Source organism: Scardinius erythrophthalmus (assembly GCF_964197995.2).
Source record: "Scardinius erythrophthalmus genome assembly, chromosome: 9".
Classification (NCBI taxonomy): Eukaryota; Metazoa; Chordata; class Actinopteri; order Cypriniformes; family Leuciscidae; genus Scardinius; species Scardinius erythrophthalmus.
Window position 1 is genome coordinate 23,145,667 of NC_138229.1, and position 21,268 is coordinate 23,166,934.

The window sequence follows — 21,268 nt, forward strand, 5'->3', positions numbered from 1 at the left end:
GCCTTTATTTCTTTATAGACCTCATGCGCCAGACAAACAACTGCGCAGCCATCTTTAGAATTTTGTTTTTGCGGTAGCCCTGTATATTGGGCATCACTGGCAAACTGTATTAAGCTGGTGAAGTAGATTTACTTATTGTAGAGTTAATGAAAGTTATCATGATAACTGTAATGTTTGAAGCAGATGCCATAAATGTCAGTGGACCGGGAAGATTTTAAAATGAGCGGTTCATTCATACATCTGTAAGATCTCACCTTCATGCTGTGGAAATAGAAACCGGAAGACAGAACGCAACGAGTGCAGCGCTGAAAAGGGATAGAAGTTCTATAGAATACTATAAAATAATACATTGTCTGCCTACGATAAGAAGCCACATCAGCTCACAAAAGGTTTGACACTCGACTGAGTAAAAACTATTACATGTTGCCTTTTGTTGGACAACAGGTTTATACATTACAAGTTTGGGAAGACGTTTAAAGCATGTTGCTTTGCACGTTATGATATGCAAATGCACACTATAGCAACTCAAACTTGCAGTGCTTTGAGATGGAGCAGCAGTTAATACTGATCACAGACCTGCTCTTCACTAACGCTGTGCATACATTTATTTAAAAATCAGAGGAAAAAAACCCTGCAGCCTTTACGATTTCATAATCGCACTAAGCCAAATCGCAATTTCAGTTTAATTTCGATTAATCATGCAGCCCTACATCATGCCATGTTACTTCATCTAATTCCTATTGCACCCATTAGTGCCAGTGCTAGTTGTTGCTCAGCAGAATCAATGCAGCAATGGTTTTGCCTTTCTCCTTGCAGTTATCTCCATTCCACTCTCCATTCATTGCAAAGACTGACAGGAAACATGTTGGCAGCTGAGCTAAGCGTCCAGTTTCTCAGAGTCCCTGTAGCAGATGGGACTGAGGCATTATGACGGTAATAAATTATATCTATACTTCATAAATGCTTCAGTTTTAAACATCAGCAAATATAATGTAATATGCTACAAAAAACTGCCCTGGTGAAAACAATCTGGAAACGGTGTATTCTTTTTAAGTTATGTGTTGGTTCTAGTCTAGAGTATTACATACCATGCACTCGGCTTTAAAACAAAAGACTTTGTAAACCACATCATTGTGGTGATGAAATACATATTTCCTGTAAACAACGGCAGGAGATATAAGGGTGCACAGTGCATGCCAAACAGTGGCAAGGTCACAGAAAATGCCCAACACCCAGTCCAACGGTGGTCATTAGAGCAGCTGGAACAGCGAGTGTTCTGCTGGCACTTTAACGGATAAATGTCTCTCCTCCTGCCAAGCCTCCCCAATAATCAATTGCATGAATGACAATAGGCCTACCGCATGCGCTCTCTGCATTTCTAATTTGACAGCAGCAGTCCAGAATACAATATGTTCAATATAGGATTTCATCTCTTGGAGGGGAAGACTGACGTGTCAGTTAATCTAGCAGGCAAAGTGCTCACTCGACGAGCTAAATACTCCCTGAAGGAGCACTGAGCTTCGGCGCAGCACGGCAGGCTTTTTGCAGGGCGAACCAATGAGTTAACACCCAATTCATCTGATGAAAAGCAGGCTCCCAGACACAGAGCCTAACCCTAGCTAAACTTTATCTTCAAGATTCATTACTTACTGTAGCTGAACTTCAGTCTGCCTCTGGCTCAGAGCAAATCTAATGAGCTACAAATTTATGGCATTGAAACACCTAGATTTTGTAAGCTACTTACTAGCAGCTAACTACTCCAAACTCCAAATAAAGCTTTGAGGCTGTAATAAACTATAAAAGGACACCTATAAAACCTGCCACGTTAGGACTTCAGACAAATATCAAAAAGCTGTCCAAGAGACTAGAACATACACTTGCCATTTTACCCATTCTGTCACAACTTCCTTTTACAACATTTAGTTTGCGCAAATTAAAGAGCAGCAAGTGCAAGCATACAACCATACCTTCCTGGCTATACAAGCCGAATATTTAGGAAGTACTGCTCTGCTTGCATCTCTCCCAGAGAGAGTGCAACACCACCAAGACGGCTGTCAGCTGCTGTCAGCCGAGAAACTCAAGAGGCTAGCACCTTGCATGAACTGCTAAACAGGAAATAAAGGAATCATAAACATGGCTGTTCACTCTCCACATTGGGCATGACTGGATTTAAGCCATGGCTAGGGCTGTCATGGTGAAGGAATATGCGATATTATCGCATATTATTATTATGCTATATAAATAAGCTTGTTGGGCTATTACTAGGGGCCAAGCACTGAAAGAGCGTAGACACCTATTGTATCTGTTGGCGTTCCTATTATTATTTTTCTTGAGTCTATGGCAGCCCATAGAACCGCTTGTGGGAAAGTTATGAAATTTGGCACACATATAGAGGACAGTCTGAACGGTCACCATAGAAGATTTGGAGTCTCTAACTCAATGCCTCTTTTGAACCATAATGGCTAGACAAAAAATTCTTTCCACTGATACCTTGGCTCAGGACGATTCAATTGCACCCTATGACGTCATTTACCGTCATAATTTTCCACCATTTTGAATTTTCCACAAAAAAAAAAAAAAAAAGTACTTTTAACTCCTCCTAGGCTGTTGCTCTGATTTTCACGAAAATGTAACCAAATCATCTTCAGACCATGCCGACAAAGTTATGGAATTCATGTCAATTTATCAAACCGTTCTCGAACACCGCGCAAACTAATTTTACACTGCGCTTGCAAAAACAGACGCAAGTCAATCTCCGCAACACTTTCTCATATTCAGACCAAACTTGGTACATGTCATCACAAGCATGACCTAAGGCTACATGCTGCTTTTCGGCGCAGCGCCACCTACTGGTCCGGAGATACGAAAAATGGCTATTTTTTCTTATACCTTCTGATTGGTTTGTCCAAAAATCATAAACATGGTTTCGTTAGATTCAGGGCGTGTCATGCCGAATCGAATGATATCCAATTTTTCCTTATCGACCATTTTGAATCTTGTACCAAAATGCTGTATTTTATGAACGCTTTCGCGTATCGTTACAAAACTCGGTATAGTTCATCAGTACGATGCCCTAAAGGAGCCTGAGAAGTTTCGAACCAGTGCCGCCTAGTGGTAAAATTAAAATTTCAAATGCTTTAACTCTGGGTGTGGTTGACTTATTTTCACGGGAGTCATCTCCTTAGATTCATGAATCCTTGCCGAGTCCAACGATACCAAAACTGCTAGGTTTCGCCTTACGGTTTGTGTAGCGTTGTGATTTAGCGCTTAAACATTTGCCAATATCTTCGAGACCAGTAGACCGATCGAGACGAAACCACGGTAGGAAGTTTGGAAACATAGGTCGTTGGCTAACGCTAATGCCCAAATGTCAACATATTAATAGTAAGTGGCAAGAAAATGCAAACAAAGTACGGTGTGGGTAATTTTTTATGTTTATACATAAATGTCATTGTGCCTCTTGTTGGCGCTATAATAGAACCAAACAGGAAATTGTCATTGACTTCAATACATTATTCTGATATAAAATGCTATACTTTATGAACGCATTAGCTGTTGTTATGAAACTCTGTATGAGTCATCGGCACCATGCCCAGAATGTACTGGTAAATGGTAAAGATTGAGACAGCGCCACCTTTTGGTCAAAATGTATAATGAAATTTCCAAAAATGCTAATATATTTTAAATAAATTAGCCTATTGCAATGAAACTGGTCTTAATATATCTCTTGGGTCAGGCCGAGAACATATACTAAGTTTGCCATATTTGGCCGAACTTCCTGTTCGCCATCTTGATTTTCATTCAATACCTACTTTTTCTAACTCTTCCTAGACCGTTTGTCCGGTTTTCACCAAAATCGTATCGTATCATCTCCAGATCGTGCCGACTAAAGTTATTGATTTTGTGTTGATAGACAAAACCGTTTTCATATACCACAGCAGCAAAGTTGAGGCATGATGCCAAAATGACTAATTCAAGCATTATCTCTGCAATACCTTGACATATTGACACCAAACTTTGTGTCATTGTCATCTCACTCTGACCACACCACATCAATTTTGTAACTGCGCCACCTATTGGTCAAAAGTGATGATCCATTAAATCATATTTTTAGTTACTGTATATATGATTATTAAGCTATTTTGCCTTAAATCATCTTAAAATGTCTTTACTTGCTCCTTGCTACAGTTGGTCTGACACTCCCAGCCATGTTGACATGTCTTATTGTCTTCTTGTGCTTGGCCCTGATAATTGCTGCTTACAGCTATATTTATATTTATTACAGTTAGTTCCAATTCTCAAATCTGTATCAGCACTGGCACATCTCTGCGTGCGTTAGACAGGCTCAGTCAGTGCAGTAACATTTGGATGCCAGTAGGTGGCGGCAAGGGACTCTTTATGACAGAGTCATTAAATCATTCATAATACGCCTAAAAGCACTGATTAATTTATGATTGAAACCAGGTGTTGAACTTAACTGAGTGCCACTTCACAAGGCTCAATTGTCGATCGGCGTGTCACATGGGTAACGCTGAAGGCTGATGTTTCACTTCTCAGAAATCAATGGCATTGATTCAGTGTACTGAACAGCATTGACGCCAGTCATGGGAAGTTCCCTCAACCGTTGAAAGCATATTACGACAAAGATATCGCTTTGATCTTCTGACAACTGATGGAAAACTGTTTTTCACAAATATATTACTTGACCTGAAGAATGACAGACAACGGTAAATCATGCATGCTCAGTTCCCTTGTCGCTGTCTGCTCTCTCTGTTGTGTGTGGGGCAGAGCTGCCTGAGCCCCGCCTCCGCCTCAGATAGCAGACAAGATAACTGAGGCAGCGTGATAGGCTAAAATGTTCGTGAAATTAATTATTTAAACAAGCATGTAAACAAAATGGGCAATATATAGTCACCAAAGTTTATCGTGGTCTAGGGATGGGACAGTATGAAAATTTAATATCACGATTATAGTGACCAAAATTATCGCGATTATCAATATTATCACGGTTTTGTTAAAACGAGATGAAAGTGTTCAGAAAGAGTTGATGCTCACACTGAAGACATTTCAACAAGTTTTATATTTGAAAATAAACAAACAACAAATAAAACAAGCAGCTCTATGCACTTTTTAAAGCATTTCCTTCCTTATGACGGTCGTCAATAGCAACGCATTATAACACCGCACACATCCATTGTAACGGCCACTTGGCGTACGTTATTGTATGCATGCTGTTTTTATGTGAGCGCGCAAGCACAGTGAGTGAGATTGATCACGCAGAGGAAGATGACCGCTCGGACCGTTTTATTATAATGCGTTTACTTCCACTTTGATTTTTAGCGTGTTTTAGAGTGTTTTCTTTTCCCTTTTAACATTCGCTCTTCGACATGTATGTGAAGAGTGTGCTTAACAGAGAAAACATCTATAAAAGTCTCGTGGAACAGTTCATTTGCACTGTCTTGTATTCTTCATCTGGGCAGACTTCAAACTCTCTGACAGACGTTACAACATGTATCACAATGGACGCGCTCTCTCGTTTCATTCAAATACAACTTGCCGTCGCGTCTCCGTTTTAAATTGTATTGGAAATTAAATCAGAGTTGATTTATTGTTTACAGAGTTTGATAATATTGTTGTGATCATCTTGTCTGAACGATTGTTTTGTACGCTGTACATAATGGATTTATAAACAGGTAGCCTAAGATTTAAAACATTAATCTCAATTCAATGTCCCCGTAATTATGTGGTAAAAAAAAAAAAAAATCGGTGTAATAAGTGTATAATGAATATAAATTATTATCCCTTAAATGTCACTCTTAATAGTCTTGTTTGAACTTGTTCGTTCGTCTTTGGCTAAGCCACTTACCGCTGCGAACTTTTCTTTGCGGAAGCTTCACGTTTATTTCAAGTGATTGATATAAAATAGTTAAACTTAAAACAACATTTTATGCCCAATTATTTCCCAGACGTAGTTTTGGTATTGAGGTCAAAGTTAACTTGCCTTGCGTTCGCTATACAACAGTCGGTAATGGTCACACAAGACAACTCGGCAGATCTGAAGTTTCCCCCTATTGCAGCGACTTTTTCTTGTGCATGTTCTGCTAGAGTGATCATCCTCAATTAAGTTTCCCTCAGGACTTTTGTTAAAGCCAAAATATGACCACACCTCAGAATTGGTTCTTTTAAAAGGCTGAAAAATCTCCCGAGCACGGTCACTGCCTTCCGCAATTCCTTCTTGAATAAAAAAATAATAATAATAACATTGCGCGCTGCGCCTGCGTCAGACTGTTGCTGGCTGAACAGGATCTAAAAATCACGATAATCAAACACGGTTTTAATGATAATTAAATTTTAAACGATATTACTAACCGTCAGTACATTTTATCGTGGTTTATAGTGAAACCGGTAATCGTCCCATCCCTATCGTGGTCATGTCCATATATCGTGCGAAAAGTTGATAGTAATCATCAAGACAGGCCCAGCCACGGTAAACATCTCATGCATGCATTCCCATCTGCACTTCTATTTTAGTTCTTAAAGCCCAGTGTGATGCTGTGAACACTTGCGCTTGGTACCAGTTTGACTGGAGCCACAATGAAGAGTCTGTTCCCTCAGATAAAGCACAGCTCTACTTAAAGGTCACGCTCTCTTTTATTTCTCATCAAACCTCTTAATATTCCATCAGAAAACACAGCACTGGGGTTTAATAGTGCAAGAAGTGAACACAGTGCAGTGCAAAGGGGGGCTATATATCTTTGATTGCGAAGCATTCAGCAAAAAAAAAAAAAAAAAAAAAAAAAAAAAAAAAAAAAGAGTGAACATCACATGACTCAATTCATTCAAACTTCAACCAAGTATAGGACGACAAAGTATGGGAGAAACAAAACAGAGGACTATTGGTTATGAATGCATTTTAGATTCCTGCCCAAATATTTTACAACCACCATTGTAGGTTTTAGAAATGAGAGAAGGTAACCTGTAATAAATAAAATTAACATGGTCTCAGCTGGTCTAAAACTTAAAGGAGATATATGAAAGTGGTGACATCTTTTCTTTCGTATTGTGTACATCCGTGTAAAATGTATTATCGAAAAAGACAAAAATGTAGGGCAGGGACTTGGTTCTATGTATCAGCAGAGACAGATCTGATAGTGAGCTTGCAGTCATTTGTAAGAAATGGGCAGAATTTAAGTAGACTAAATGTTTGGTTTGACATGCATCATAAGAAAAAAATCTGTCGTTTCAGCATCGAGTTATGACATTTTGATTAAGAACTATGAGGTCAAAACTGATTATTTTTTATGAAAAGTATGCACAGATGTATCGTTTACACTAAGATCAGTAACATATTAGGAAAATAGGGTGAAAATTCATGCCCACTTTAAATCAAATCACACCATATTAGAGAAAAATATATATTAGGATCAAATGACTATGTATTAGGCATCTCATGATCCGGACATGCATTTCATCTAGGTCACAAGTGATGTGGATGAATTAATACTGACTGATCTTAAAATGTCAACCAAAAAAACTTTAATATCAGCACACAACCAAAGAGACACCATCACTGACATTGAGCCATGGCTGTCAATGGTGGTATGAGTGAGAAAGAGACAAAAATGCTATGTGCAGGATGTGTACGCTGGAATAACAGCAGCCATTGTGTGTGAATGGGTCACTAGAGAAAGAGGCTTTCAGAGCAAAACAAGCTAATGGTATCAGAAGCACGTGACACTGGCTCCCCCCCTCCACCCTCCCAACAGGACGCATCCTGCTGTACACCATTAACTCACGCATGAGTCCTCCGAGACAGGCAAAGCAAACAGAGAGTGCAGAGTGAGAGAGAGAGAGAGAGAGAGAGAGAGAGAGAGAGAGAGAGAGAGAGAGAGAGAGAGAGAGAGAGAGAGAGAGAGAGAGACAGAAATGATGCAGACAGAGAGCGAGCAAGAGGGGAACGGAAGGAGTGCAGACGGGGGAGGAGAATGATGCTTACTGCGAGCAGGAAGGGAGCATTTCCCCTTCAGAGTGGGAAGGGGGGAGGGGTAGGGGTTAGGAGATTAGCACTGTGGCGCCTGTGTCTTGGGGAGGGCCAGGATATGCAGCGAGGAGGAAACAAACAGCTGTAAAAATCCATTTCCACACTTGTGGGGCACGGGCGGCACCATAGCCGGCAAGAGAAACCTTCAAATGGGCCTTCTGCCACCCACATGCACATGGATTTTCAAAAAGACTTTTAATGGCAATGGAACGCATGCTTCATTTCCACAACTCACCTGCATGTGAGGCACTTTCTGCATGGGTGGAGGTGACTGGCGAGGAGGTGCCCATGCCTGCTGAGATGGAGGGGAGTTCTGATGGTGTGCACCTAGGTGTGTCTGTGATTGAGGAATAGAGGGAGGGGTGTGCACCTGCTGTAGCTGGAAAGGCAATGGGGGCGTCTGCAGCTGCTGGCGCTGCGCTTGAGCAAGCAACCTCTGGTCCTGCGGGCCCAGTGGCTCTGTGTGGTTTGCACCCAGTCCTGCTGGAGTTCTTCCTTGAGCACTCGTGGCCCTGTGATTGGGTGACAAAGCAGCATACATCTGGGTTGGAGGAGGATGTGGGTGCGAGGGATGTGATGGTAGCTGTTGGTGAGGATGTTGCTGCGCTGCATTCATTGGGCCGGCTCCTCTCTGGGCATGAGCCATTGGGCCTTGAGATTGATGTGGCACGACAGGGTAGCTGCCAACATCGGTTCCCAAACCAGCACTGGGTGGCCGGCCCTGCTGGGGAGGTGGGGTGCCTGCAGGGGTGGCCAGGTTCCTCATGGGCGACATGGAAGGAGGGGAGGCATATGATCCCTGAGGTGGAGTCTGTAGATGCTGTTGCTGCAGCTTCTGCTGGGCTGTAGACTGGTTCTGAGCTTGATGCATAGGCTGGGTGTTGATTTGGTTCACATGAATGGGCTGCTGGTGCATTGGTCCCTGTTGAGCCCCAGCTGTGGGGTAGCGCTGGGGCCCCGTTGGGGCAGGGTAGCGTTGCACCTGGGTCACAGGAGCATTAGGGTTGCTGTTGCTGCTGGTGGTAAGGCTCAAGTTGGGACTCATTCCTGAAGTGTTGGCTAATCCCTGATTAAGGTTGCCGTACGAAGGATAGGGAGGGTACTGCCCTGAGCTGTTTACAGTGTTGGAAGGGACTTGCTGGTTGTGCATGTTAAATCCCATGGTTTGGTGGGGTCTTCCACCCATGACCTGCTGCTGCCGTGATGGGCTTTGTGGGAACTGGGGGTTATGGCTGGCGACGGACTCCGTATGACCCGGACCCTGGCCGGGTCTGTGGAGAAACTGCTGATTGGGTTGCTGATGCTGTTGAGGAGGCTGTGCCGGGTGACGCATGGGGGGCCCCGACATGCTGGGATTCTGAGTTATACCCATGTGACCCATGAAATGATTGGCTTCCTGAGGGAGGCCTTGTGGAAAGTGGTTCATTCTGGGAGGTGTTTGGGTCTGGTTGTGACCCTGAATGGCATAGTCACCACGACCAATAAAAGGGCCCATTTGGTGGGTGTGTCCCTGTGGTCCAGCAGGGCCATGCTGATGAGAGGAGGCTTGTGGAGGTTGCTGCTGGAAAGGTGGTCTAGTTTGTTCAGGCACCTGCATCGCTTGAGCACCCCACACATTTCCACCATCTGGGAATGATTGGCTCCGCCCATCTCCTTGTGCACCCGGGTAGACATGATGCCCTGCTGTCCCTCCCGCACTTGGCGGAGCACCATGATAGCGGGAATGAGGGGAGGACATGCCATTTACTGGTCCATTCCCCATCAACCGGCCACCCTGCTGGTCCATTGGATGCATTTTGGGCTGCTCATACTGATTAAAGTGGTCAAAATGGTGGCCAAGCTTGGCCTGTCCAGGGACAGCAGGTGAGGAGAGGTGAAGAGAAGAGGGGAGCTGTCCGTAGCCTTGGTGCTCATGGGGCATCTGTTGACTCATGGGATTTGCCTGACCTTGGGGGTAGCCACAGTCCCCCAGGCCCTCCAACTCATCAGAGAACAGATTCCCATCATCTCCAAAGAGGTTGATCATGCCTGGGTCAGCCATGGCTGCAGTGCTCCTGCTGTGCAGCCGAGCTTCAGAAGCAGGACAGGGAATGTGTGCTCACACAGAGGTGGATGTCCTCAAAGCCGCTAATCCGCTAACTAATCTGCAGCATGTCACTCCATATTTCCTTAATTCTCTCAGAGAACGCAGCGTCAGGCAAAGTCAGGTTACAGGACCTGGAGAGGAAGGGAGAGAGAGAGAGGGAGTATTAACACAAATAGCTCTAGGTGAGAGCAAGCCTCTTATATTTTGTTCACTTAAACCATGCTTTATTTAATTTTCAGCCAGTGAGTCACAGCTGTTGAGAGATATGAGAGCAGTTGAAGGGTGGTGAGACTGAGGTTTTTTTTTTGTGTGCAGTTAAATCAGTTGTAACTGACTCCTTGCCAACCTTTGATCCCAACCCCCACCCTCTGTTCCTTCTGCTCCCAAACAAAAGGGCCAACACACACACAGAGCCTAAATTCATTCATTCTTTACAATTTGTTGATGGTGAGGAAAGAACAAAGGAGTTTAAAGTGAGGCAGCAGCAGAAGCAGTGGTAGTTAAACAACAGCAGCTGCCAGACCATGCAAGCAGATGTAGGAACACAAGCAGGCAGCCCACCTGCTGAAGCCAAGACTTAAAACCAGCCCTGTTGCCGCCTGCATTTGTGAGTGTTTCTGGAATATTTGAGTATGAGCGGGGTGTAAATTCATGTGCACATCATGTACTTAAGCAGCTCGTCCCAACTGCAAGGTAATCAGATGAGTGGGGGAATTATGTAGATGTGCCAAACCAGGCTAGGGTGGGGGAAGATGCAGCCTGCTTAGATGGTCTACTCAACCACAACTACCTCCATGTGTGTATATGCAAGTTAGTGAATGTGAACATGTGGGGGGTGGCAAGGAATGCATCGCCTCAACTTCAACTACTCTACAAAAAAAAAAAAAAAAAAAGTTCCATCCCAAGCTCCTCCCATTTGGTTCCTCCTTCAGCCCTTTTTCACCCAACCCCCAATTTCCCTCTTTCTCTAGGCCTCTCCACATGGCTGTTAAAATTACCCCGGTGAAAATCTACACTGACCAGCCTAATCTGTGCGTTCACACCGCCGCCGGCAAGAGCAGCAAAATTCGTTCTCGCCGCCCTGCCAACAACGCCGTAGAAAGATTTGTGGACGCTCTGACGCAAATCGAATGCTTGGTCTTTTTTTTAAACTTTATTTAAAGGGGCCGCAAAGCAAACAAGCATGTTGATCATTATTTTTGCAGACTAACCAAGTACGGTATAAGTTAACCTCATGGAATCTTTTAAATGTGAAAGAAATTGATCGATGGAAAGAACTTAACTATAGTAACATGTTTGCTAATGAAATAAGCCAATTAAAAGGCATTTATGTGGTGTTCATGGTTAAGTGCTAATCTTAAGTGCGACGTTCGTCTGTTATAGGACAACTTAGTTTGAATAAAATTAATATTTGTGTAGTGTTCAATGTTATCATCAATAGAGATACGCGGATGGGGTATTAGTTTATCCGCAACCGCATCACAAAACTCATCATCCGCACCAACGTTTTTGACCAGATTTCAAAGCAAAGATTTCCACCCGCCCGCCATCCGCTGATTGTTTTGCGGTCTATGGACGATGCAATGCTCTGCTGATGCGAGCCGCAAGAAAGCCCTTTTCTGTTCTAGAAAGGATGCAGCAGCAAAGATATTTAATGCTAATGTATGAGGCATAGGCCTACGCTGAGTTTCATTCATTTACGATGAGATGCGCTCTAGTTCAACTTCACAATGCAATGCAAGTGAACGCGGCGCATCGGAGCCTTCATGTCACGGTTATTATATTGTCTCCTATATTTGCTTTTTATTTATTAAAATTAAGATACAATTTTTACAAAACGAAATTCGCTTTAAAGAAAGGCTTTCTACAAAGCAAAACTTAATGAAGTGGTAAAAATCATGTCTGACGATTTACAAAACAAAACTTCATTAAGTGGTAAAAACCATGTCTCCCAATTGCAAATGTTCATTGCTAATGTTTATTATTGCAAATGTTTTTCATTTGTTTAATAAATCTCATAATGATGGCACATCACTATATCATAGCTTTTATTTCTATCTCAAATGATTGGCGGTCGGTCAAGGGGTAGGCTACTTGGCAAAGAATCAAATACAGTTGGAAACGATGTAGACCATTAATAACAAAGACTGTTAACAATTGTTTTTAATTAGTATTTAAACATTCTCTATGATAAAAAATGTTTGTAAAAAATATTTTAATAACACGGTTTTGGCGGTTATAGAGTTGTAATGACGGTGTTCAACTATAACCGTCGGTCTCACGGTTATATACTAACCGTCACACCCCTACTGACACCCTCACCGGCGGCGGTGTGAACGCACAGTAAGGATCAAAGTCACTAAAACAAGCTACAGCTTGTTGCATTTTAAACATCCTTTATGAAGTTTCATGTCCAGAATATTTGCAGCATTGTTTTTTAGTTAATTGTTATACATCACTACAACAACAAATGACAGACACAAAAACTTTCTGGTCATAAACAGGGGGACAAAGGAGTAAATGAGTAAAACTAGACAACTTCACATTTGCAGTGGTCGTGTAGCGTGGCAGGAGGTGTCAAGACTACCTGTAGGGCAACAATTGCAGTATATAGTCACTATTACAAACCACACAAAAAAAAATGAATGCTGCACTATTACACACTTCACCAAAATCAGCAGACTGGCACAAACAACCATTCATTTAACTGACAAGGATGGGATCCTTTTGGGGCAGACATAACTAAACCCTCCTTAACTTTTTTTGACCTGAAGCCCTGAAGATGGTGAGAAGTTAACAATTTCGACCACAGCTAACCTTAATAGGAGTGATCGAAAGGATGAGAGATGCCTGTTGGTGACAGCACCACCGCTTTAATCTCCTCACAACTCTAGTTAAGAGCAGGAAGAGGAGTCTCAACACCACAGCCATAAATCAGTCCCTATTTAACAGAGTACTTCGCTACTCTTGCAGCACTGGTGGGGGAGGGTGGGAGATCCTACAGAGCCATGCTAAAAGCTGCAAATTTGAATCCCTATGATCAGATTTGGCGTCTAAGCCAGCAGGCTGACTGTTCACCCAATTCTCTTTGGAGAGTGACAGATGTGGCAGAGTGCCAGAGCGGCTCCTTCTGAAGTGCCACACCCCTCAGGAGGAGCACAAGCCATAGAGCAAGAGCACCGTGACGTACACACCTAACTCATAACGTAACTGCAGCGAATGGGTGGCCAGGCTTGCCCCTGACCGGAGGGTAGAACAAGGGAGTATGCAGCCATTCACAACCATGAACATACGTAATGTTGCGAAAATGGCCTTGACAAGCCAAAAACACATTTAAGCCGTCTACAATATTTGTATCCTCTACGATAAAAGCCTCAAGGCCATAGTTTCACTAGTGGAGGCCAAAAAAAGTCAAGAATTTGGATTTTATACAATGCTGGATTTGGGTGTAAAAAATACAAATAAAAATTCCACAAATAATTTTCCATTTCTGATCCTGAAAAGAAACAAGAGGCCTGGGAAAAGGAAAATTTGTCAAAATTACTGAAAGAGATAACAGAACGTAATCTATAAAATCAAACAGTTTTGACCACTTTACAAGCAGCAAGGCCTTTTTGATATGTTTGCACCATGCCCGGCCACACCAAGACTGTGAATAATGAGGAATAAGACCATTCAAGAGTCATAATCCATTTTAAAATCGTACAAACGTAATTTAATGTCAAGAAGAAAGAATGTACTGGGCAAGTAACAAATATTTAGTAACATTACAACATTCAATTTTAACATTACCAGTGTTTCATAGCTCAAGTTACTGCATAGGGCAAAAACCCTAGAGCATGTGAAAAGTGTGGTTTAGTGTGAGACTACTGTGATGCATAATAAATCTGAATAAAGGTCCACTCATGGGTAAGTTATCACCACAATTGCTAAACTGGAGCAAAACTGGAGTATTCAAGAGACACTGTGCTGATCATGTGATCTGCTGGTCAGTTTATACTTTTCAGCCAGTTTAGATAAGCAGTTATAATCAAAGTTCAGCTGCTTTTTGCTTAGTCAAGCTAGAGTTTATCTGTATTCAAGTATAGGCTACATGTTACAAAAAGAGCAATTAAATATATTTGAAGCAGGGCTCGACATTAAGCCTTTACATGTGCTTGTCCTTTGGACAAGTAAATCTGCCATTTACTTGTCCGTGCAAAAAAATTGTAGGGATTTCTTTTTGTGTGTGTGTTTGCGCGTTGTAAATATAATTTATTCTGCATCAATATTATCATCAGTGTTCAATCAGCTTTGATATTTAAATCTGCATATTGTAATATCTGCACCTCAGATCAAGATACAACAAAAAATGCTTTTCCACTGTCAGGGCCAAACCGTTCTCTTTGCTTAATCGTTCCATTCCGTGCCGATCCGGGCTAGCCGGTAAGGATATGGTTTCATTTTCCACTGTGGGGCTGATAACAGAGCTCTTTAAAATGTAATACAAATGCGCCAGTCGTTGCCTTAGTAACGCAAGATATTTCTTTTAATTTCTTCGGATATTTCTTTTAATTTTATTATTAATTTGTGTTCACGTCGCTCAAATATTGCGCTTAGGCAGCTACAGAGAAACTGGTAGCCAGGCAACAGACAAGTGAGTTGCGATTTCACTTACAGCTTTATGGTGCAAAAGTGGCTAAAGAGGCCAACTGTCACAAATATTCAATTTAATCATAGAAGTAAAATCTATAAAAGTTTATTGTTGATCAATGATGCCTACGAGCAAACCATATTTTTAAAGTAACTTGGTGCTTTAAATGACAATTGTATTCATTACATCATTTGGTGGTGAAGTTAATTAGGCTTAACGTATCTGTCATTGAATCATTAATTCAAGAGATTCGTTCAGAAATGTTGATTCATCCAGTAATGAAACAAGTGAAGTATTTATGAGCGAGTGTTGTCACGATACTGGAATGTTCAACTTTGATACTTTGAAAATATCGATATTCGATACCATTTTTGATACAATAGGTAAACCTGCAATATACACCGCCATCATTCTATTGCCACAATTTTGTTGTAGTAGCTTACACAGCACAGGGAGGCTTTATTTGAATCGTTGAACTACATACACAAAAAAAAAAAAACGACAAGTAAACCGTAATAAAAAAAAAAAAATTGCAAACTGTAGCCAGGGCTCTAGACTGCGACCATTTTTTGAGAATGTGCGAGTTATCTGACGTGATCGTATTTCTGCGAATGCATAGTCACACACTCAATCGGTGTCTGCCAACCTGCACTTGCATTAGGGACTTATGGGCAATTCCACACAAAAGTCATCCTTACTATGAAAAAATTAAGTTTTTACCTAAAGATTAAAACCCTTTTTAAGTTGTCCATTTAGGTCTGCAATATACTGTATTAATGTGCTATCAGAAATTAAGAAAATTGCCTTGTTTTTCCACCACATATGAGGTGAGCAGAAATGCCAAAATAAAATTTGAAAAACCAACCATATTGCATTCTTTCAAAAGAGGGATCAAAGACCCCCTTTTTAAAAATATTTTAACTAAGCATTTTGCAGAAAGATTGAGGCATGCCTGAGAAATAAATATAGACTACTCATTTTGTCATAACACTGCCTGTTGAATTTATAAGGGCTATAATTAAGAGGTCACGATGCTTCAGTGCTCTGTCACGTCCATAACGTTTTAAAGATTAAGTTTATATAATATAAAAATTATAAATACAAATTCCAAACAAATTCTTTGTTAAAACACTAATATTCATCATAATCCCGCGATCAAGCTGACAAAAAAGAATTAATAAAAAAAATATATATATAATAATAATAATAATAATAATAATAATAATAGTAATGCAATCATTTTGACACTAAATAAAATGTGATAATTTTGACTGTGCTTGACTGTGCTTTGAACTGCACAAACTGGCTGAAAACCATGCGATCATTTGGACAAAACAAAGCTCATGATTGCGAGCGACTCGCACCTACGGAAAATAGTGTTAATCAGTTCACCTGACTGTGGAGGAAACCTGCAATTTGAACTCCTATTTGATAAACATTAATATTTGTTAATTATTTTAGCAAACAGTTCTGTTAGTAGGAAAAATCATGGTCTCTATATTGAGTCTTGAACCACGCTTGTCAACATGAGAAATAGCCTTATAACCATTTGAAATAGAGCGATTTAGGCCTAGTAGCCTATAATAAAGTTGATTAATTGTGCAATCTTACCAGACTGGTATCACAGATTTCAATATTTGGTTGGAATGAGTCAGAGCACTTAATTATAGAATATCGAAGAGGTTGTGCAATTATTGTCTAAAATAACATCTCAGCGTTCATGTAACCAGAGGGTGGCGATGACAATAACGCTCCTAAAAGCTGTCACAAAGAACAAGCAAAAATGATTATGAATGTCAAATATAGCAAAGAGACATTAATTGTTTATTAATAAACAAGTGTTTTCTGTGTCAGTGTCGGCTGCAAAGATGAAGCCGACAATGCTGACTCGCGATCTTTGCAGTATTGTGAATGCGCCTATAGAGAGAAATGCACATTTCATTCAGATAATATAAGCAGATAGCAGTCTGTTTCCTTTCACTTTGAATTGTTTTGTTTAAAAGATGTTTCAAGCTTTCAATAGATTATTTCTCAGGTCTGTGAGGCAAGTACCTTATATGCTGAGTTTCAGTTCATTTATGAGACAAGCTCCAGTTCATGCGCTGGCGCCTCCGTGTCTTTATTATATTGTCTGCTATATTTGCTCATTTATTAAATTGGTTGATGAAACCGATTAAAATTAAGATACAATTTATACAAAACGAAATTCACTTAAAAGGCTTTCTACAAAAAAAAGTGGTCAAAATCATGTCTGCAAATTAAAACATTTTATTATTTTATTTAAACATAAATATGAAACTAAATGCGTTTTCTTTAATGACTAGACTACAACACGTAGGCCTATATATTAGCCTACAGTAGCCTACTGAGAAATTTAATGTCGGAGCGGGATTTGAGTCAACGCAGTCTTACCGGTGAGCATGTGGGGGAGGGGTGCGATTTTCGAACAATCATCGAATATGATTTTTGCTTGAAAGGCCAATCCTTAAAGGGTTAGTTCACCCAAAAATGAAAATTCTGTCAGTAATTACTCACCCTCATGTTGTTCCAACCCCGTAAGACTTTTGTTCGTCTTCGGAACACAGATTAAGATATTTTTGATGAAATCTGAGTGCTGGATCACTCCTCCTGCAGACCTATGGACACTATAACTTGCTGGCCCAGAAAATGTATTAAAGACATTGTTAATATAGTCCAAGTGACTCCAGTGGCTCAATCTTAAGTTTATAAAGCAACGAGAATACTTTGTGCGCAAAAACAAACAAAAATAACGACTTTATTCCACTTTTCTTTTACTTCTCTCTGGATCTCGAGTCTTTATTATTTTATTATTTATGATAATCATTAAAAGTAAATATATATAAACATTTGAAGACTACAAGCCATTTAAAAGTTAACATTGTTTATGAAAGAGATCAAGTGAAAAATAAGCAACCCTCTATGCTAGGGATGTTAACGATTAATCAACGATCGATTAATTGTCGATAATAAATTTTATCGGTAAAACTTATCGAACGTAAGTGCGTTTACCAGTGTTCATTCAGAGCTTCAGCGCGCGCACAGCTCAAACAACAATGCACCACTAATAATAACTATTGGGACTGTCATATTACATAACATTAATGAGAACACTATTTTAATAAATCGTTGTGAATTCATTGGGTTTAGTTGCCGTTTTCAGTGCGTTGTTCCAGAAAAAGCGCTTCCACAACAGGACTAGCACACAGAGACGACGCTGGTGACACGTTGTATTAGCCGTTATATATTTGATTATTAAATAAGTAATTTAATAAATGATCAATCACATCAACTCATTTTACAATCCTATTAGCCCTTTATTTAGATTAAAAACCTCTCTCATTAATTTTGTGGATAATGAGGAACATAGCGTTTTGGGCACTCCCTGTCATGCTGTTATGCCATTGTTGTAGCATTAACGCTAACGATTAATTGATTAATTGATTATTAATTTAAACGACGATCAATCATAGGAATTTGTGAAAATTGACATCCCTACTCTATGCACACCTAATGATAATAATAATAATAATAATTATTATAATAATTATAATTATTACTACAATTATTATAATAGCTATTATATAACTTATTTTGACGGGTTGCCGTGAAGACTTGAGTTTCTGTGCGTGCATGACAACTATAGTTTTTTCTCAAATGAAACGGTAAAATGCTGATGAAGTGGCTCTCAGAGTGGCTCTGGGGATTAAGTTCATGCATTTATGCTCTCATATAGTTAGACGGCAGAGGCTGGAAAACACGAGCGTCATCGTGCTTCAGTGTGTGTGTGTGTGTGTGTTAAATGAAACCACACGTCATATATCGACTACAGTGCTCTAGTAAAAAAAGTTAGCCTGGAGACCTGCGCTTAGCTTTAGATAAACACAAAAGCAACTAAAAGCAGATGCCTATTACTGGGTATATCAAATATACCCGGTACTCTATACTACGGAAATGCTGGTATATATGCTGGTCACATTTTCTCAATTTCAAAACCGACTTGGTACCGAAGTACCGGTACTTTGACAAGCCTAATGGATACACATCGAAATTTGACAACACAAATCAAACTGATTTTTAAATTATAAGTCAAATTAAAAAAAATTACATAAACTGCAGCAATTTACTTTTGTCAGAACCTCTAGTAAATTACATGCTAGTTTGTTTAGTTGTCCGTTCAGAATCATGGGAGAATCGTGATCTCAATTTGCAACAAAAAATTGTGATTCTCAGTTCATCCACAATCATGCAGCTCTAATACAAACATACTTATAGAGACCGTAGACACATGAGAAAGGTCTCACTGAGGAACAAAATAGGTAACATCTCTTGCCAGCTACGTGTGAATGGAAGGGATTCGTGCAACTCACCATCTTCCTCAAAATCAGTTTCATAACAGTTAAGTTACACAATGTAAGAAAGCCAATCAGTCGCACTGATAACAGATTATAAGATGTCATGGCTACACGAGTAGTTCACTGAGGTTTTTTTCCATTCCTCATACAAAATATAGGAGGTGCATGGGGCATTCATGGGATAAACAAAACCACCATTAATGTTTGATAAAGCCTTATACTATGAATACATATTTGATGAACATTATAGGTCACACTGACATACTTTTCATCATGCATTAAAGTTACATTGAAGGTCACTTGATTCTTAATATAAAATAATATATGAGAGATCTGGTTAACTAAAAAACTGAAAAAACAGCAAAATCCCTCAGTGACAGAACTGCCAACAAAACATCAGTATTTATGAGATGATGCTAACAATAAGCTCATGTTTATAAAGGTGAACAAGTTCATGCTCTCTTTCATTAATCGTTCAACAATCATCTTTTGACACTAGCGATAAACATAAAAGCAGTCTGAGCCGGTTTTCAGCCATCTGTGTCAGAGCACCAACCCGCATTGTTTTTTCCTGAAACCAAACCAACCAATGTGGCCTTGCCAAAAGAGCAATGCACGGTGATACTAGCACAGAAAAAGACTAAAGGGAAAAAAAGTGGGGGAGGAAAGGCCCACCAAGTGCGTGTGATTGCAGTCATTAACACCGACAGTCTCTTTAATGCACTCGGCAAGCACGTCACTGATTAACCAATCCTACCTCCCCAATTTTCCCATTTCACAGGGAGCTTTAAAACCTTGTTAAGAGAGGGCAGGTCTATGGCCACCTGTGGTTTGTCTCTTGAGTTTAAGTTTAACATACGAGGTGTGCATCATAGCAAAAAGGAGGGGCTGCACTCAAAACAAGCTCCTTGCACAAATGCTCTCCAGCAGCATTCCTTTTATTTCATTCCCCTCTTCAACAACCCCCACTAGAAGCTGTAACTGCAGCTGGGCATAATTTATGTGTGTGCTCCTCCACATTATATGCATGGGCGGGGGTTTGGAGGGGGTGTATCTGTGGCAAGTAACTGAGCACAAAGACAGTGTGAGGGTGACACAGGATGCGACGGGTGGGTAACTGGAGAGTGAGCGGGGGTTAGGGCCGTAGAGCTGCTCCATTTGCGTAAACTGGTTCCTTTACACAATGCAGCTGTAATTAAATGGATGAGTTTTTCCCCTCCTTCACACTTTATCGTGCTAGCTTACCCAAATGTGGTAAAAAAAAAAAACTGTTGCTTGCGGAGAGCAGTGCAATCCGTGCGTGATATGATGTCATGCAACAATCATTACAGTTTGAATATGAAGCAGTTCCTATTAGAAGGAACAGTTAGATGGCAACATTTCAGTCACACATAAAAACAAGAGCTTGAGTGCGCTAAAAGTCACAGACAATCACAGAGAAAGCGGATTTGGGGTAGAAAAAAAAAAAAAAAAAAAAAAAAAAAAAAAAAGAGGAAGAGAACTTTGACCTTCACTTCCAGACCTGCTGTCACCCAGTCTGCCTCTGGCATTTGAGTACCAGCTGAGAACTTGCAGCAGGGTCAGCTGGGGCAAGAAGCCATGAAATTCCACTGTTCCTCTAGCAGAAGACGACAGTAAGGCCGTGTATCCACCAAAGCGTTTTTTTTCATGCGGCTGGCGTTTTTCAAAACGCCATGAGCGTAACGAGGTGCTGAGCATTTTTTTCACGCTGAAACGCTGAGCGCTCTGCGTTTTTTACAGGTCGCCGATCACTCATCATTGTCACTTTTTACCCAACTGTCCAATCACAGAGGAGGTGGGGCAGGACCAATACCACACCGACCAACCGCCACATTCTGCTTGTCAACGGATGACAACAAGCATAATAACGGAACAAAATTTAAAACAAGAGCAAGCGAAAATAGGCTACGTTGCATTGTATCGACATTTTAATATAGAATCAACACAGAAACAAAATGTGTGAAATGTGGTACTAGAAACACTTTCGCGGATATTCCGTATCATAAGTGTCTATACTAAAAAAAAAAAAATGCTGTGCTGCCGAAACGCTCTCAAGCACCCACAGCTAGGCATTTTCAGCAGAGCGCCTAGCATTTTCAGCTGGCTAAAAATGC

The 21,268-nt window shown here is 40.6% G+C and overlaps 1 protein-coding gene across 2 annotated transcripts in view; it reads right to left on the bottom strand.

Moving 5' to 3' along the window:
- The window catches only part of chd7 (chromodomain helicase DNA binding protein 7), a 68,763-nt gene that overhangs the window by 31,480 nt on the left and 16,015 nt on the right, over window positions 1-21,268 (bottom strand). For both annotated transcript variants that reach the window (XM_081375277.1, XM_081375278.1), the window contains exon 2: window positions 8,277-10,258. In XM_081375277.1, coding sequence (XP_081231403.1) covers window positions 8,277-10,082 — 1,806 coding nt within the window. In that variant the 5' untranslated portion in view covers window positions 10,083-10,258. The remainder of the gene's footprint in view (window positions 1-8,276; window positions 10,259-21,268) is intronic.